The 18,906-nt window shown below is 41.1% G+C and overlaps 1 protein-coding gene across 1 annotated transcript in view; it reads left to right on the forward strand.

Annotated features, from left to right (window-relative positions):
- Positions 1–1,342: 1,342 nt before the first annotated feature.
- Positions 1,343–18,906, forward strand: part of ABLIM1 (actin binding LIM protein 1) — a 399,591-nt gene continuing 382,027 nt past the window's right edge. Inside the window, exon 1 of the mRNA XM_036736806.1 lies at positions 1,343–1,735. Within this exon, the coding sequence (XP_036592701.1) occupies positions 1,723–1,735 (13 nt within the window). The 5' untranslated portion in view covers positions 1,343–1,722. The remainder of the gene's footprint in view (positions 1,736–18,906) is intronic.

Genomic DNA, 18,906 nt, shown 5'->3' on the forward strand with positions numbered 1-18,906 from the left:
ATCATGGATCCATTGAGTTAAAGTATTGAATTTATTTTCTTTGTCTTCTTTCTCATTTGGTTTCTTCCTGTTTTCCCCTTTCTTTCTGTCTTCTCTTTCTGCCTCCCTAGAACTAATGATGAAATAATTCTTTATTGGAAAAATCTGATGAGTTCAAATTATTTTAAAACCAACATTGCTAAAATATGGGGAATAATCCATTTCGAAAATGCCTGTTTAGAAAAATTCAGTTTAGAATTGCTTCCCTTTAGCTAGGAAGTCTTCAAATGACAGACTGTTCTGTTAGATTCAAAGTTTTCATACTTTGGTAAGACTTTGCACAGTTTATTCTCCATAGAACCAAGCGTTTGGGGTTTGGTGGGTTTAGGGTTTATATTGCCCTCTAGTGACAGGTACTCTGAAATGCCGGGCCCCCGGGGCTGTCAAAAATAAAATGGCAAAGTTAAGTTTGTGAATTGTCTCCTATTACAAAAGAAAAAGGTACCTACTAACTTTGCCAACTGAGACCTATGAATTCTATATCAAATAAAATGAACACACGTAGTGTGCTCTGTAAAGCACAGTGGTACTCTGGGATATGTAAAGAATCATAAAGCCTGTCTTCAATGAGCTTGCTAGGAAGAAATGTAGGGTGCACAGGCCTATGATGGCCTTTGCTACTATTAAGAGATGTTTCATCTTCTAATACTGAGGATCCTGCCTCAGTTGTCCCTAGTTTGCTTCATTCCAACCTAGAGTCAAGTACCCTAGGTCATCAGCCACGCTCTGTCTCTTCTAAAGGTCGTCTCTGAAGGGAGAGGATAATAGCTACTTTTGCTTTCTCTGGGTTTAAGGCTGGAAACCTAGGAGACAGCTTGATTTCTTCTGTCAGATTAAGAATCCGGGTCGAGGAGAGGGCTGTCGTGTAGATTCTGTAGTGTAGACGCTAGGAAAGATCCGAGTTAAGGGGTCCCAGGCCCCTCCGCCCCTTTAGGACAGGCTGGCTTGGGGTTTAAGGAAGCCGCGGCCCACGCTGCACCAGAGTCCGTGGGGTGGGGGTGGGAGGAGTAAATCCAGCCACCTTTCCTCTCCCATCCAACCCCTCCCCCACCCCAGGGTCCTCAGAGGCTGGCGCTGCTGTCTGTGAGACCCCGTTCCTTTGGGTCAGAGGTGGGGGGAGCTGGTGGGCATACGCAGGTGTCCAGGCCAGGACGAGCCAGAGAAGGAAAAGGGAGTGGGAGACACAGACACACACATAGACAGAGAGAGTGGGGGAAGCACGGACCCGCCCAGCTCCGGGCGCTCCTTGTTAGCATTGGCTACGGCCGCCTCCTCCCGCCCTCCCGGAGCCTGTTGTTGCACGATGTGTACATGGAGCTGCTTCCTCTCCCCCTGACTGTTGCTTTGCTCAGGGACCCGCTGCGCCCAGGTATTGAAGCTCCTGCGGCTCACCCTGATCCCGGCATTCCGCCCAGTGGTCCACGCCAGGCGCCGCGCCAGCCCAGCTAGCACCAGCCCCACTGCCGCAGGGGTTGCCCAGGGTGCCTACTACTGGAAGACTTGGTCGCCTGAGGGGGTGTGGTGGTGGTGGCGGTGGTGGTAGTGCGTGCGTGTATGTGTGTGTGCGCGCGCGTGTGCGCGTGTGTGTGCATTTCGGGTGTTTGCCTCCCACCCCCCTCACTCCACCACACACTCTCCTTTGCTTCCTCTGCCTTTCCGCCTCGGGCTCCTGCCGAGTGAACCATGTCTGCGAGAGGTGAGTCCGTGTAAGGGGAAGGAGACCACTGCACCGTGGCAAGTGAGGGTCTGGAGCCAAGGCTCAGTGCGGGGCGGGGGAGGGGACGACCAGCAGAGCAGGTGCAGAAGGTTTTACTTGCAGCCAGAGGTACCTTGAAGGCCCCTTGTTCTACCCGAAACTTTGGCAGCATAATTCAGGGCTCTGGACAGAGTGGGAAGCCGTCCCCCTTGACCTTGAGCCCGGTACGTCTGGGCTAAGCCTCCGGGCCAAGGTCGGTGCACCGTTCACCTGTGTAACCTGTCTGCTGGGGCGGAGGTGGGGAGATGGGGGATGGGTTTACTGCTGTGTGATTCACTCTGGAGCTGCCCGAAGGTTGGCCGGCAGTGGGGAAGAGATTTTTTTCCCTCCCTTCTTGTTACCATTTTGCTGGGTGATGGAAAGAATCCAGGGCTTGATGCAGCAAGATTTAAAGCTGCAGTGTGTGTCTTTCCCCATCCCATTCCCTCTTTCCTCTTTTTCCAAGTGAATTTCCCGTTTGGGTTCATCTTTCCGTTTTTTCCCTTCTTCCTTCATTCACTTCTTTCTGGAATGAAGATAGTCACTGCGGGTGGAATTAGATACAAGGGAAAGAAATCAGCATTAGCATTCCTCTGCTTTTCAGCAAGGGCAAAATGACTGTATTTCTTGCCATCTGGAGCCAGAGATGATGCTGGGTAGAGTGGGTTAGTCATAGCTCAGTGGCTGTTACTATGAGTGAAATATTAAAGAGATCAAGTAATTCTGCAGCTTGTGAGCAGTTGTAATGAAGTGGTTTGGTTGTTTTGTCATAATCATTTATGGAAAATATTGATTATTTTTAGAAAGTGGATTTGAAAAATGCTTCTATGAGTGCATCTTCTTGGGACATGATGGAAGGGACTTGTCTAAGGAGTTATAGTGTGATTTGTAAAGAACCCAAACTTTAATCCTACTTTGGGGGAAAATAGCTTGACTGTGAATATTTCAGTGCTATGTTTCAGGGTTTGTCCCAGGTCATGTAGTAGATTAAGAGATCCCCATTCTAATCTAAGGGCAGAAGATTTTGCCTCCCATTTCCATATCGTCATTGATTTTTGGGTCACTTCAGTTTTGTGCTAATTGATTATAATATATTTGAGCTGAAGGAGGTACAGAATTTGTACACTAGGTAAAATGATCAGGATTTAGTTGCTTTGTGGACCATGTGGTGGATATGGATGATAAAGGGGATCTTCAGGGATTTTTGTGTGCCTTTAGGAAATCAGTTCCAATGTTCCTATGTGTATAGAAAGAAAATGTAAATAGTGTGGTAAAGATCTGAATATAGTGACATTGACATCCACATGGAGACTTCCAATGAGGGAGGGAACAAAATGGTCTATTGTCCACTTTTTCTAAGGACAGAATTACTTATGATGCTTTGCCTTTCTCTCAATCCTTTGTACATGGGTGAGAGAGTTGTGTTAGGGAGTCCATGGGAGTACAAGTATGGGCTCAAGAAGCTTCAAGTTGCTTGAATTAGTTTCACCCCACCACTAATATGAGAGTGTGAATTTCTAAGAATTTTTCCACAATGTAGGAGGTGGAATCAAAATCCCTTTATCAATTCAATGGGGATGGGAACTTTCACCCACTATGGACTAGAAATGGGCATGATGATTTTGAGGAAAGGTCATAGGTATTTCAACCCCTTGGACTCTGTAGGATTTAGACCTGGTAAGGACCTTAGAGATCATCTAATCCTAGCCGCTCATTTTACTAGTGAAGAAACTGAGGCTCAGAGAACCTCAAGATTTAAGATTTGCCCAAGATCATCTGGGAAATAGAGAAAGTAGATTTACCATGGCCACTCATTAAAGGTTACTATATTTAGAATCATCTCAGTGATCATTTAGTAGGCATATAATTGAGGGTGGGAGGTGGGAAGCACCTCTAAACCTGTTATTAAATTGGTCCTCTGCTGCTGCTGCTGCTTTTTCTTTTTCATTGTCGAGCACTAGAAATATCTTACCAAGTATATTAGCCTACAGACCTGATGAAATTCAGACAGGGCCTTGGGTGTGGCAGGTTTTCATCACTGGGAGAGAGTATGCACTAGCCAAGTAGTGTCTACAGTAAGCTTTGAACAAAGACAAGCCTTTTTTTTTTTTTTGGAGGGAGGAGGGAGGACCAGGTGAGCAAGTAAGTGGAAAAGTGGAAATCCATTGTTATTAGTGAAAAACATCAAAGAGCACTGATGTTGACTCAGAGGAGCTATCTTTGTATTGAACAATAGCAATCCTCAACCCTCCTCAAAAAAAAAAAGCTATGGTTAAGATCTGGTATTTACTCCTTGTTCACACATTTAGTAGTATTGAGTTGAGGAAGATAGATCTCTAAGTTTCCTTTCAGCTTTGAAATTCTTGATCAAGAAAAATAAAGCTTTCCTTTACATTTCTATTTTAGATGCATTTTGCACATATCGTTTATTTGATCTTCAAAACAATCCTAAGTAATATACTTACTTATTATAGACATTGATTAATTTACCCAGGATCATACAACTAGTAAGTGGTAGAGCTGTACCTTCAACCCAGACTAGATTCTAACTCTTGTGCTCTTTCCATTATGCTGTACTGTCTCTCTGATAGTTTTGAGGGTACAAAAGCTGGGGTGCATAAAAGTTCACCTCAGGTACATGAACACAGGGCAGGGACACTTGTATTTCTTTCCCATGTAGTAGTGCCCAATATCTCATATTACACATATTGTTGTTCAGTCATTTCAGTTGTGTTCAATTCTTTGTGATCCCCTTTGGGATTCTCTTGGCAAAGATATTGGAGGGGTTTGCCAATTCCTTCTCCAGCTCATTTTACAGAGAGGAAACTGAGACAGAGTTAAGTGACTTGCCCAGGGTCACATACTAGTAAGTGTCTGAAGTTAGATTTCAATTCAGGTCTTCTTGACTCCAGGCCTGGCACTCTATTCACTGTGCCACCTAGCTGCCCACATATTACACATAGTAGATGCTTAAAAAGTAATGATTGATTGGTTGGTCAAGAGAAGATTTCCTTTTCATCCTTCTTTCTTCTCTACCTTTGTACTCAGCATAGTATAATGGAACTAAGACTAGCTCTAACAACAAATGTGTGACTGTAAGTTACTTGGCCTCTCTTTAAGTCTTAATTGAGGCAATTGAACACCAATTATAATATTAACAGTTGACATTTATTTGGTGGTTTGCAGAGCACTCTGCATGCATTATCTCATTTGAGGCCACCTTTGTGATCTAGGTTGTATGCTTTCAGTTAGCTAGTATTTATTAACCACCTGTTTTGTGTTTGGCATTGTGCTAGGTGCTGGAGATGCAGAGGCAAAAGTGAAAAACAGTATGTACCTATTCCCAGGGAGCTTCTATTCTGCTTGTGATGCAACATGTAAATGCAAAATAATTTGAGGAAAGAAATAAAAGGGGGACTCAGGAACATGAGCTGAGCCTTGAAAAAAGTTAGAGATTTTAAGACATGAAAGTGAGGAGGCAGTACATTCTAGCTAGGTATAGCAGACAGGCTGTGCAAAATCAGGGAGGTAGGAGATGGATTGTTGGATTCTGGGAAGAGCCAGACAATAACAGGTGTTGTGATCCTCATTTTACATAGGAGGAAACTGAGGCTCAGAGTGCTCAAACAACTTACCTATAGTCACATAATTAGTAAGTGGAACTTGAAACTTCCTCTCTCAGTCAGTCAATAAGCAATTATTAAGCACCTGTCATGTGCCACAAATAAAAGCAAAAAAAAGTCTCCGATATCAAGGAACTCACAGTCTAATGGGGGAGAAAATATGAAAAGTTTGTTTATACACACACATGCATATATACACACAATAAATCGGACATGATCGACAAAGGGAAGGAACTAGTATTTAAAGCAATTGGGAAATCATTGTTTTAGAAGATAGGATTGTACCTGAGAGTTGAGAGAAGCCAGGAGGCAGAGAGAATTCCAGGGATGGAAGACAACCAATGAAAATGCCCAGAGTTGAGAGATGGAATGTCTTATAAAAAAAATAGCCATGAGGCCAGGGTCATTGGATTGCAGAGTATGTGAGAAAAAGTATGATGTCAGAAGACTGAAAAGATGGTGGTGGTGAACCAGGTTTTGAAGGGCTTTAAATGCCAAACAGAGGATTTTATATTTAATCCTGGAGGTGATAGGAAGTCACTGGAATTTATTGAATGGAGAGTGGGGATGACCTGGTCAGACACAAGCTTTAGGAAAATCAATTTGACACCCAAATGGATTGTAGACAGGAGAGATTTGGAGCAGGCAGACCAACTCACAGGCTAATGCAGTAGTCCAGATATATTGATATAAGATATTGAAGGCTTATACTTGGGTGATGGCAGTGTCAGAGGAGAGAAGATGATACAGGAGTGAAATTGACAGGACTTGGCAACAGATTGGATATTGGGAGGAGGTGAGATAAAGTGAGGAATCAAGGATGACACCTAAGTTACAAGCCCGTGTGTCTGAGAGGATGGTGGTACCTTCAACAATAATAGGAAATATAGGAATAGGGGAAAGTTTGTGGACAAAGATAATGAGTTCAATTTTGGACATGTCAAGTTTAAGATGTCTATGGGATATCCAGTTTGAGATATCTAATAGTCAGTTGGAGAAACAAGACTAGAGGTTAGGTCTAGATATGTAGATGTAAGAATCCTTAAAATAGAGATGATAATTGAATTCATGAGAGCTGATGAGACCATCAAGTGAAATAGTATAGAGGGAGAAGAGGACCCAGGACAGAACTCAAATTTAGCAGGAATCTCCTGAAGGAAGATCAAGCAAAGGAAACTGAGTGGGAGTGATCAGGTAGGTAGGAAGAGACTCAGGAGAGAAGTGTCTTGGAAACCTAGAGAGAAGAAATGATCAGGAGAAGAGGGTGATCAACAGTGTCACAGGCTGCACAAAACTTAAGAAGGATGAGAACTAAGAAAAGACCATTAGATTTGGCAATTAAGAGATCATTGGTAATTTTGAGAGAGTAATTTTAGTTGAATAATGAGGCTGAAGTCAGTTACATAATTCAGAAGCGAGTGGAAAGGAAGTGGGGGCATCAATTGTGTAGATGGCCTTTTTAAGAGATTTAGACACAAAGGGAAGGAGAGATATGGGATAATAGGGGGGATAGATAGAGCCAGAGAGAGTTTTTTGAAGATGAGGGAGACATAGGCATGTTTATAGGCAGTTTGAAAGCAGAAGATAGACAAGGAATGATTGAAGATAAGTGAGAAAGTGTGGGTGATAGTGCAATCTGCTGGAGAAGATAGGATGGAATGGAATCACTTGTGCATGTACAGGGGTTAACATTGGCCAGGAGAGGGTCACCTCTTCTTGGAAGTCTCATGACTCCAGACCCAGTACTGTTTCTACTACACCATGCTCCCTCCCAATACAGTACACATCCCAGAAGTCTTTTTCTTGTTGTTTGTAAAATAGATTCATCTGTCAGTAATTCAATCTGATCAACAGTTATGAAGTAATTCTGTGCAAAGCTCTGGGGGGTGTAAAAACACAAATGAAAAACAGTCTTTGCCATTGGGGAGCATGTATTCTACTGGGGAATAGAACCTGGAAACATAAGTAAATGCAAGAATATTTGAGGAGGGAGAGAAAGGTAATAACCAAAATATCAGGCAAGACATCTTGGAGCAAATCTGCAACTGAGATGAGTGGGGAAGGATTCTAAATGGTTGAAGAGAGGAGAGAATGCATCCCAGACTTAGGGAGATAAGTCTGTTCCAAGGCACAGAGTAAGGAGAATGAATACTGAATTTGGCCAAAGGAAGCTCTTTCCCACTTCTGACATCCCCTAGCTCACAACATCAACTTCTTTGCCCATTTAAGTAGGAGTTAGAGATGGGTAAGGTGGAGTAGGCACTTTCACTTCAGAGATCTCCCCTTAATTTACCACTCAGGACACTCCTTCAGCCCTCAGAAAATGTCTTTTCTTAGATTTTAATGACAGAAATAGATTTCAATTTAGGTACTTTGACTATGTGACTATCTCCTCTGTATGTATGTATATTTGCCCTAAGAGAATTTGTGAAAAGTTTAGATGGAATATATGCTATTTTTGATATTACCAATTCTTTTCAGCTAGAAAGGCTTTCATATCATCTCTGATATAAATCTCCTCTTCCTTGTAGATTAATAAAATCTTGCTCGGTAAAGTAGGGATTTGAATAGATATTTATTTTTACTTTAAAGTGTGGGTTCCTCTATAATTTCCTGTGTAAACTAATTTAATACCTATATAAACATACAAAATCAACATGCACTCATACATGTATGTAAGCACTTACATGTGTAAACATATATGTGTACATATACATATAACTGGTCACTTCCATCATGTCAACTTTTTCTTAGGGTCTTTTTCCCTTCAGAGACCTGGAGAGAATGATGTTATAGGAGAACTTGTGCTTACAGTTTTTTCTTTCCTTTTACTAATATTTCCCTTTCTCCCTTTTCCCTCTAGTTTCAGGTTCAATTCCAATTTAATCCATATTAACATGAAATACATATGTAGTCATTTTCCCTATGCATGCATTCCATGCTCTCTAATAAAGGTTCACATTTATTTCTTAGGATCTCTACTCATCTTGGGCAGCTAGCTGGTGCAGTAGATAGAATGTCCAACCCGGAGTCAGGAAGACCTGAATTCAAATGTGGCCTCAGGCATTTACTATCTGTGTGACCCTGGCCTTACTTAACTCTGCCTCAGTTGCCTCTCTGTAAAATGACCTGGAGAAGGAAATAGCAAATTACCCTAGTATCTTTGCCAAGAAAACCACAAATGGGGTCATGAAGAGTTGGAGATGACCAAAATGATTTAACAACAACAAAGAACATCTTTAATCATTTATTCGTTGATTTCTGCTAGTGTCTGAACTAAGCAAACACTTCATGCACTGTTGGCTCTCTGCTTTAAGAAGTGGTTTTCTGTAACACAGTGTTTCTAAAAGTGGGACCTACCTGTACATCACTACTGGATCAGTGTCCACACAATCCCTGTGACTAATGTTATGTATTTGTCCTCATACTACAAGTCTCTGAATTTTCTAAAGGGTTTATTCATGGTTTTTTCTTTTCCTCCAGCTTTCTCCCTTATCAGAAAATATTCAAAAGTAGAGAATTTCTCTAATGTGTAAACTCTGTTTATCAAAAGGATCAGACATAGTGTTCTTTGCTGTCTGTCATGCATGCCTCATAATCTAGAGGACACATGTCAACATTCTGTCACAGATGACAGCTTGAGGCTAAAGACAGTTCATGCATTAATTGGGAAGTGAGCTATATAAATTCAGAACAAAGAGAGTTCATTGGAGCAGTAGGAGGATTAATGTGGATAAAATAATAGTATGAATTCTGAATTTGGAAATCTATAATAGAGAGACAAATTGAATTTGAGCATGATTACAAATCTTCTTATTTATAAAGAACATATATTTGCCATGCTCACTGAGAATTGAATGGAAGGGATTTAGTTTTTAACTTAGGCTAGAAATGAGGAAGAAATTTCTTACCCTAAGGGTCAAGGGGGGTGTTAACAGGAGCAAGGATATTTTCTTCCTCTTTAAAGTGTAGAGTCTGAGCTTGGGTCCATCTTTTCTTTCTATGAGAAAGGCAAATTTGCTCATTGCTCAAATTTGTGTGTCAGTGAATCAATAGTGGCTCTAGCCCGTAGACACATCTGAGGCTGGTATGTTCCTTGGTTTCCAATGATTTTTTTTTCTATAAGGCCATTATTATCTGCATATTTTCTACTCTACATCTACAGTGAATCTTGAATACAAAGCTGGCTTCTTACCACTAAGAAGACTTTTGAACTACTTCTCTTCCCTAGAAGGTAGCACATGTCAAATATCATTAAAATAGTAAACTAACTTTAATTTAGAGTAAGGAAAATATCATTAGGAAGGTAGACATGCTGCAAACATCATGTGCATTCCAAAGTGGAGGAAAACCTTTTGAATTATTTGATATGGGCAAGAAGAGGGGATGACAATCTATGTCACAGTGTGAAGAAATACAGATATAGATACTTAATAGAATGGGAGGGTGACAAAATTATTCTCCTTTCCCTTCTATCCTGGCCCTTGTTTTGTTTTTTTTTTAAAGTGAGGACAGTCATTAAACAATTCCTCCAATCAGAAGTTTGTATTTTGTCATAAATATATAAAGAAAAGATTTTACTGCAATGGGCTACATTGTCACAAGATCCTTTGGCAGGGAGGCTGGAGCTATTGAAATGATTCCATAAAACTGGAAGATAATGGGAAGTAACTGTTTCATGCCTGCTCTGAGGAAGGTTATTTCCCCTGAGCCATCAATAACTTTTCCTTTTTTGCTTCTGAGAGGCTTCTTGGAATCCCAAGTATCAGAATTTTAGAGCTAGATGAAAACTCAGCAATCATTCAGTCCATCCTACCCTGTACCCCCCCCCCCCGCCCCCAATTTTACAAGTGATAGAACTGAGACCCAGAGAAGCAAAGAGATTTACTCAGGGCCTCACAGCTAGTTGGTGGATGAGCTAAGACTAGGACTTGGGTTCAAATCTCACCTCTATCATTTAATATATGTGGGACCTTAGGCAAGTCATTTAACTTTTCTAAGCCTCGGTTTTGTCATGTGTAAAATGGAGTTGAACTGGTTGGCCTCTGAGATCTCTCCCAGTTCTAAATCTATGCTTCTATGATCCTAGACCTCAACTTACCTGACTTCCAGTTCAGTGTTCTTTGCCTAGCTACTTTTTCCTTCTTATGTTCCTTTCTCATCTTCCTCTTTCTTCCCACCTGATGTTGGAAATGATCTTGGATCTGTCACTCATCTCTCTTGTATTTGATTTTACATAATAATAACTGTTATTATAGCAGGGCTTAATAAATGCCTGATTCCTTATTTGTAAAATAATAATGATGAAGAAGAAGATGATGATGATAGCTAGCATTTATATAGTGCCTACTATGTGCCAGGCACTGTGCTAAGTACTTTACAAATACCGTCTCATTTGATCTTCACAACAACTATGTGAGGTAGGTGCCATTTTACAGATGGGGAAATTGAGGCAAACAGAGGTGAAGGGATTTGCCCAGTGTCATAGAGCTAGTGAATGTTTGAGGTCATATTTGTATTCTGGTCTTCCTGACTCCAGGCCCAGTGATCAATCTATTCATTGTGTCACTAATGGAAAGTTATTGTGAACAACATTCCATATCCAGATTCCTGTGAGGTTGGCAACATGTATTTTGTCACTCCAGGAGAAGAATTTTGGATCATAGAATTAGAAGGGACTTTAGAAGGTATCTAGTCCAAATCCCAGATTTTGCAGATGAGGAAACTGAGACCAAGAAAAGTTAGAAATGTTAACTAAGGTCACACAAAGTAGTAAGTGACAGAAGCAAGATTTGAACCCAGGTCTTCTGATTCCAGATTCAGTGTTCTGGACTAGACTTGGGGTCTAAATATTTAGCAAAGTGCTGATTTTAAAAAGATCTAACTCTTTAATCAGTGACCACAGTGATGCAAATGGAAGGAGTTAGGTGACCGATCCGTGACTTCCTTGGTATAGGGGACTCCCAATGAGGAAATTTTCTCTAGCCGAATGGGCCTGGCCTTTCTGTCATTTATCATCATAGAGATGTACCTAAAGCATGGACAGATTAACTGATTTGTCTGGAACCATAGTCAGAATGTGACAGAGTAAGCACTTCAAATGAACAGAATGCAGAGATGAAGTGGAACACCTTATAATTGTCATGATCAGTAGTGGCCCCAGAGAAGAGATAAGGAAGAATCTTCCTCCTTTTGTTACAGAGGTAGGGAACTGTAATACTGCACAAACTGACTGATGTGTTGACTGTGTGCTAATTGGGTTTTGCTTAATCGTTTTTCTTGGTTCTGGCTGTGGGCCCATCATGAGAACAGTTTATTTTGAAATGACATGATGTTAAAACAAAAGGCATCAATAAAAATTACTTTAAAGCAAAGGGTATCAGCCAGCTGTGGAGGCACGGGACTATAATCCCTGTTGCCTGAGGCTGGCTCATCTCTTGAGCCTGGAGTTTCTGAGTTTCATCGGGCTAAGCCAATCAAGTATCTGCACTAAGTGTGGCATTAATGTAGTGTGTTGGCACCAGGTTGCCTAATGAGGGTAGAATCTGCCTGAGTCATAAATGGAGTAAGTCAAAGGTCTTGTGCTTATCAGAGTAGAACCAGGCCCGTTATAGTAACCCCTGCACTCACAGCCTGGGCAAGATAGGAAGCCTCAGTGTTTCAAAACAAAACAACTCTCTCTCTCTCTCTCTCTCTCTCTCTCTCTCTCTCTCTCTCTCTCTCTTTCTCTCTTTCTCTTGCAAACACATAACTCTTCTCGACTTCCTGACAAGTAGATGGCCAGACAAATTATTTTTAATAGATATTTTTGCCCTCACCGTATCAAATAAAGCTGTAAAGTCTCATGCTACATTTTTAGAGGAGGAGTCATTTTTCGTCAGCACTCTGCAAATTGCTTGTTGATTGATTGGGGGACCTATGGTTGGTTGGTTGGTTTTTGTCACCCAAACTACTTAAGTTTTCCAATAGACATGGAGGAATGGTGTTACATGAATAATGATTATTTTCTAAATAAATGAAAAGAGAAGAGAGTCCTTTAATTCACTTGTGACAGCATGTCTTTTTCCGCCAGAAGAGCTAGATATGAGAATCAGATCAGGTCTTTGCGTGTTACTGCTTCTCTGGGCCAGCGTTTTCTCCTTTCTCATAAGTACAGCCGTTTGGTTTTGCTTTTGACCGTATCCAAGAGTTTCACTGGTGCTCAGCTTTCTTAGCTTGTTCGAAACTGAAGCCATTAAAAAACGGAGAAACCAGCAGAGAACTGAATAGCAACAATGAAAGGAAGTACGGACAATGAGGTAAAAATCTATTTTAGACTCCCAGCTCTGAATAGAGATGAACCGAAGCAAAAGAAGCCCAAACCTCTGTCTGGGAAGGCAGGAAAACTCCTATTTTTTAACTATAAAAGTGAAAAATACTGAAAAATAGCTTTAAAAAAAAATCTTACGGCTTGCTTTCATTCTGAGTAAAGTAAGCCGTAATTTATTTTATCATTCAATCGTATCTGTAAATAATTAATGTGGATATCAGTGAACATTTCCTGCTAATGCCTGTGTCCTTGGTCCCCCTCTGCTTTCATGAGATTTCTACATGTGACTCTGATGAATGCTGGGAAAATAATTTATCTTGTTTTCGTTTCCTAAATGCCCACGATTACTTCTCTTTGTGGGATAATTTTCTGCATATCTCACTTGCGCATGCCTTTTGTTATTTTGAGGGGAAAACCACCCAACTCTGTAATATCATTTAGACATTGCCCCAAGAATGCCTCCAGTTAAGCTGTACTCCAGCGCCTCGCTGTGATGTAGACGTGACCCTGAATTCCCTAAGGCTGGATGTGACCCTGAGGAGTTTTCCAAGGCTGTGCCAGCAGGGAACAAATTCTGATAGGTTCTGACACGATGGAAAGGCTTTTCCAGACTTCAGTGACAGATTATGTAGATTGTTGAAAGAGCAGACCGGCTCTCACCCCTTGAGAGTCCGGCTCATCCTCAGAAGGTCAGCCACCGAGTAGATGTCATGAAACATGTAAACATCCTTTAAGGCTTGGAATAGTTGTAACTTACATTGCTGAAAGAAGAGTCCACACTTATGAAATGATTTGATTTGGTTAGGTTTAGGGGTTGGGGTTTTGTTTTTTGAAGTTTGAAAAAATTCTACCAATAATCAACTGTAATAGGATAACTGAGATATGTTGTTCTGAAATATATTTTGGAAAATTTATACTTAGTGTTTTGGGAAATTGCTAGATCATTTTCCTTCCTATTTCTTCCTTCAGTTATGTCATCCTGCTTGCCCATACTTGAAGGCTAGGGTCCATCTGCATACATTACTTCCTTTGTCACTTGGACCTTAGATAACCTTTGGTAAAGTGTATTTCCGTTAGCTCATTGCTGATCCTCTATACCGCTTGCCCAGGTTTCTTGTCTGCATTCTGATTCTCATTCCCCGGTTTCCTCATTGGGATTCCAATCCATGCCACATAATGTATGCCTCTGACCTTTTATACCTGGCTATAACTTGTGAGACCTGCCTTATTATTTAAACTTTGACTATCTTAATTCCTGATGAATAGCTGTCTGACAAGGGCTTTTGGTATAATTTTTCAGTTTTTTCATGTCTGACTCTTTAAAAACCCATTTGGGGTTTTCTTGGTAGAGAGTAGTTTGCCATTTCCTTCTCCAGCTCATTTTACAGATGAGGAAACTGAGGCAAATGGGGTTAAGTGACTTGCCCAGGGTCACATGGCTGGTAAGTGTCTGAGGCCAGATTTGAACTTAGGGAGAGGAGCCTTGCTGATTCCAGGTCCTGTGCTTTATCCACTGCTCCACCTAGCTGCCCTTTGGTATAATTAGCAGTCTTTATTTTCATCTCCTTGTTCCTTGGTCCCAGACCCACAGCATTGCTACGACAGCTTGCCATTAGCAGTTCAGCATTGACATTAACATTGTGAAAGAACTGAATCTCTAATTCTGCCCTCAGTTGTTCCTCATCCTTGAGCACCCAGGTGCTTCCCAGCTCTAAAGCTATCATACTATGATCTGCTGTGGTTCTATATTTCCTCCCTTTTCTTGTTTCAGGAGTTCAGCAAATTCTCTGTAGTGTGTCAATCAAGAGCTTTTATCAAGGTTGAATTCCCTCTACAAAGTGATAAATTCTGATGGTGTCAAGCCAATGTAATAGAGTTACCCAAGGTTTGTAGGCTCCTGTTACCACCCTCCTCCTCTTTCTCCTATCACATACCCACTCTAGGGCAGTCTAACCTTAGGATTTATCCATTTTCAGGACAGCTGGAAGAGATCACACTTTTGTTCTGGTTAACAGAACCTGGGCTTGCAGCAGGATATAGAAGAATGAAAATGGGGGAAAAAAAAACTGAGAACACTTCAGAATCATTCAAAGGCCAGGTTGTTTTAGTGATGATTATGTGGCTTCAAAGAGTCAAGCTATGAGATCAGTCAATGTCTGTGAGAGGTGGAAGAGAAGGGAATGTCTAGGAGGATGCAAGTGTTATTAGCCTAAAGTTCAAACTGAGCCCAAGATCCAGGATGTCCTTCAACATAGGCAATCAAAGGAAGATTTAACTGGCAAGTAGCAGAAGTCCATAAAGTCAGGTAGTTGGCATCTGGGTACACCATTTAGCACCAGAAAACTTTAATAATAAAATTTTGTCCACTTTAAAATAGATTTTTGCTTGCTGGTCTATTGTGTGCACTGAAAGAAAATAAAATAAAAGTGACTTAGATAGCTAGGGCATGAAAAGAAACTCTTTTGCGCCTGAGTGTCCCCCCACATAGATGAAATGGTCTTCTCTAAGACTTATTAGATTTTTCTCTGCAGGCAATTTCTCCCATTAAAACCTGTGGGTCATATCAAGCCCAGCAGTGAAGTGGACCAGTTGGCCTTCCCTAAGGAAATTGGAGATCAGTGAGGAATCCAGTTTCCAGGGTACTAGAATATTAAGCTTAGGCCAGGACCAAGAGCAAGACAGACTTACTATGTATATGTAGGCCATGAGCTACTGAGACTTATTGGGTTCTTTTTGCCTGGCCAGGAATGTTCCTAGAGCCTGAGGTAGAGATAAACAGCCAGGGGGCTCCAACTGTAAAGATTAGAGGGACATGGAGACATGAAGCCAGGCAGACTATTGTATTAGATGACCATGGTTATTAATTGCCTGACCTTACTCTCTACTCTCTGTCCTTCTTTGGAAGGAACTGAAGATATTTAGCCTAGAGAAGATAAGACTTAGTAGGATTTGATGATTTGATTACTGTCTGCAAGCATTTAAAGAATTGTCATCTGAAAGATAGATTAGACTTGCTCTGCTTGGCCCCAGAAGACAGAACCAGACACTTTGGGGGGAGAGTTGCAAAGAAGCAAATTGAGGCTTGATGAAAAGGAAAACTTAACAATAGGAGCTATGCAAAAAAAAACAAACTGGAAGGTTCTCCTACCTTGGAGGTGTTCAGACAAAGAGCAGATGACTGATTGTCAAGTTTGTGGTTGAGAAGATTCTTTTTTTTAGGTTTTATTTGGGCTGGAGGACCACTGAGGTCCCTTCAGACTCTGAGACTCAGTGATCATGTATTGCATTTACACTTTTATGTTAGGGAGAAGAGGCAATGGCTTCTTGTTCTAATGGAATATGCTTGAGGAACTGTGGTAATTTACTCAGAAGAGCTGCTTAAAGGGAATGTAAAATAGTGTTTGAGTCAGTGTTAGAAGAGACAACGTAATTAACCCATTTATCCCAGCATGTACTCCTGTCATTGCAAGGAGGATGAAACACTGCTAAACACTAAAACAAGAAAATCTGTTAGTATTCAGAGCACTTTATTTAAGTTTTTTTGGCCTCAGCTGCTTCTGATGCTCTACTTCTTATTCTCCACAAGAGGCATTTCTTTCCCATTCTTTAATGATAGTGGCAGTCTCCCTGAGCTTGGCCATAGGACTTCTGCCCATCTTCCTCTTGTGAACCCCTGCCCAGGAATTTTCTGTCATGTGCTTGGTTACTGTATATAACAATAGAAGTAACCTGTGGCCCAGAACCCTAGACTCTTCACTTACACATAGCAGATTCAATTTGGGGGACATTTCCACAAATCACTCCCTTGAGGTCAATTTGTCCCCACATAAGATCTCCCAGAGCACATCAGAATATGGCTCAATCCTGGATCTCTACAGAAATGGTTAGAGTCTTTAGCTTATATGCTAACACAGGATAATACATACCAGATACAAGGCAGGATTTAGTTAACTCTGTAGAAAATGAAAAACAAAACAAAACAAAAAACTTGTACATAAGCCCTTTCACAATCACACTGGCTTCCTTTCCTTTTTTGGGAAGTTCCACCTTTACCAGGAACCAACACTGACCTCCAGACTTGGAGTACTTCCCTGTGGTTGAAGATTCCCCCCAAAAAGAAGTGACTTAATGTTGATCAAGGGTTGTTCTCTCACCCTTTAGTTAATCTACCTTTCATAATCACCTATGCAGTCCTCCAGGCTTTATATAGCTCTGTCTTAATATTGAGGGCAGCTAGATGGTGCAGTGGATAGAGCACACTGGGCCCAGAGTCAGGAAGACTCATCTTTCTGCATTCAAATCTGGCCTCAGACAATTACTAACTATGTGACCCTGGGCAAAGTCACTTAACCCTGTTTACCTCAGTTTCTTCATCTGAAAAATGAGCTGGAGAAGGAAATGTCAAACCACTCCAGTATTTCTGCCAAGAAAACCCCAAATGGGGTCATGGAGAGTTGAACATTGCTAAAACAATATAATAATACCAGCAAATGTTGAGTGTCCTACAAAAGAGGATAGAACTTCCAGAGAGGGAACAAACATTTTTAAGCCCCTTCTATATGCCAGGTACTGTGCCCAGGCTCACAACCTAGATGTTATACTCAAATCATTATTTCTTATTCATCATACTCAATCTGTTGCCAAGGCCTGTTGATTTTATCTTTGCCCCCTTCTCTTCTTGGATGCTGCTTTCACCCGTATCACTTCATGCATGGACTACTGCAATAGCCTATTCATAGGAACACCTGCAGTCTATCCCTACTCCAACCCACTCTCCATACAGCCACCAAATTAATTTTCCTAATGTGCAGGTCCTACCACATCACTCCTCTCCTCAGTAAATTCCAGTGGCTACCGACCACTTCTAAGATTAAGTACAAAATCTTTTGTTTGGTGTTAAAAGCTCTTCATAATTTAGACTCCCTCTGCCCAACACTTCCCAGGCTTCTTATATCTTACTCCCTTCCATATACTCTTTGATCCATTGACATTCATCTCCTTGCTGTTCCTTGAATAAGATATTCCATCTTTTATCTCTGGGCATTTTTTCTGTCTGTCCTTTATGCCTGGAATGCTCTCACTCCTCATCTCTGCCTACTGTCTTCCCCAGCTTCCTTCAAGCCCCAACTAAAATCTCATCTACAGGAAACCTTTCCCAACTCCTCTCAATTCTAGTACCTTCCCTCAGCTAATTATTTCCTACTTATCTTGTATATAGCTTCTTTGTACATATTGATTTGCTTGTTGTCTGTCCTGTTAGATTGTGAGCTCCTTAAGGGAAGGGACTGTCTTTTGCCTCTTTTTTTGTCCCCAGTGCTTAGCACAGTTCTTGATACATAGTAGATGCTTAATAAATGCTTATTGATTGACCTTTGACAATTTCTTATGCCATTTGTGATTCTCATTGATTCCATCTGTGCAACACATCTTGCATTCATACCTTCTTCTCTCTTTCCAATGACATAAGGCCCTTGTTGCCACTCTCCTTGACTACTATAATGGCCTCATTGCAAATTTTCTGCCTTCACTCTCTCTTCCCTCCAGTCCATTCTACTACCACTACCAGAACGATCTTATCTTATGAGGTAGATCTGGTCCTGTTATTCTTCTACTCAAAAACCTTCACTGGTTCCTATTGTTTTCTAAATAAAATTCAAACATATTTCCCTGATATTCCATGTTCTTTACAAGCCACTATCACCTTGCCTTTCCAGTTTCAATCTCATATTACTCTAGCCAAACCAAACAACTTTCTGCTCCTCCCTGCACTCACTGCCCTCTCATTTCTCTGTTTTTGCTCAGGCTTTTTCTAATCCCTCAAATGTCCTCTTTCCATGTTTATTTGTCTAATTCCTTTCCATCCTTTAAATCTCAATTCAAGCACTCACTCCTTCATAGAGCCTTCCCTGGACACCTTCACTTCAGACCTTATACAGAATTGTTTTATAACTCATGTACCCTTATCATGTAATATTTCTGTTAGAGGTTATCTGTATTGGCATCTCTGCACAAAGTAGGCATTAACTAAATATGGATTGATTGATTTCTTCCCATATATCTAAGTCCTACCCTTTTTTCAAGCCCTAGCTCTAGTTTCACACCCCTCATGAAGAAACTACATGTATGATGTCTGATTTCACCTTTGCAAATGTGACCGGCCCAATGCATTGTAAAAACTAGGTGCTTAAGTTTAAAAGACT

This window comes from Trichosurus vulpecula, chromosome 8 (assembly GCF_011100635.1).
Source record: "Trichosurus vulpecula isolate mTriVul1 chromosome 8, mTriVul1.pri, whole genome shotgun sequence".
NCBI classification, from domain to species: domain Eukaryota; kingdom Metazoa; phylum Chordata; class Mammalia; order Diprotodontia; family Phalangeridae; genus Trichosurus; species Trichosurus vulpecula.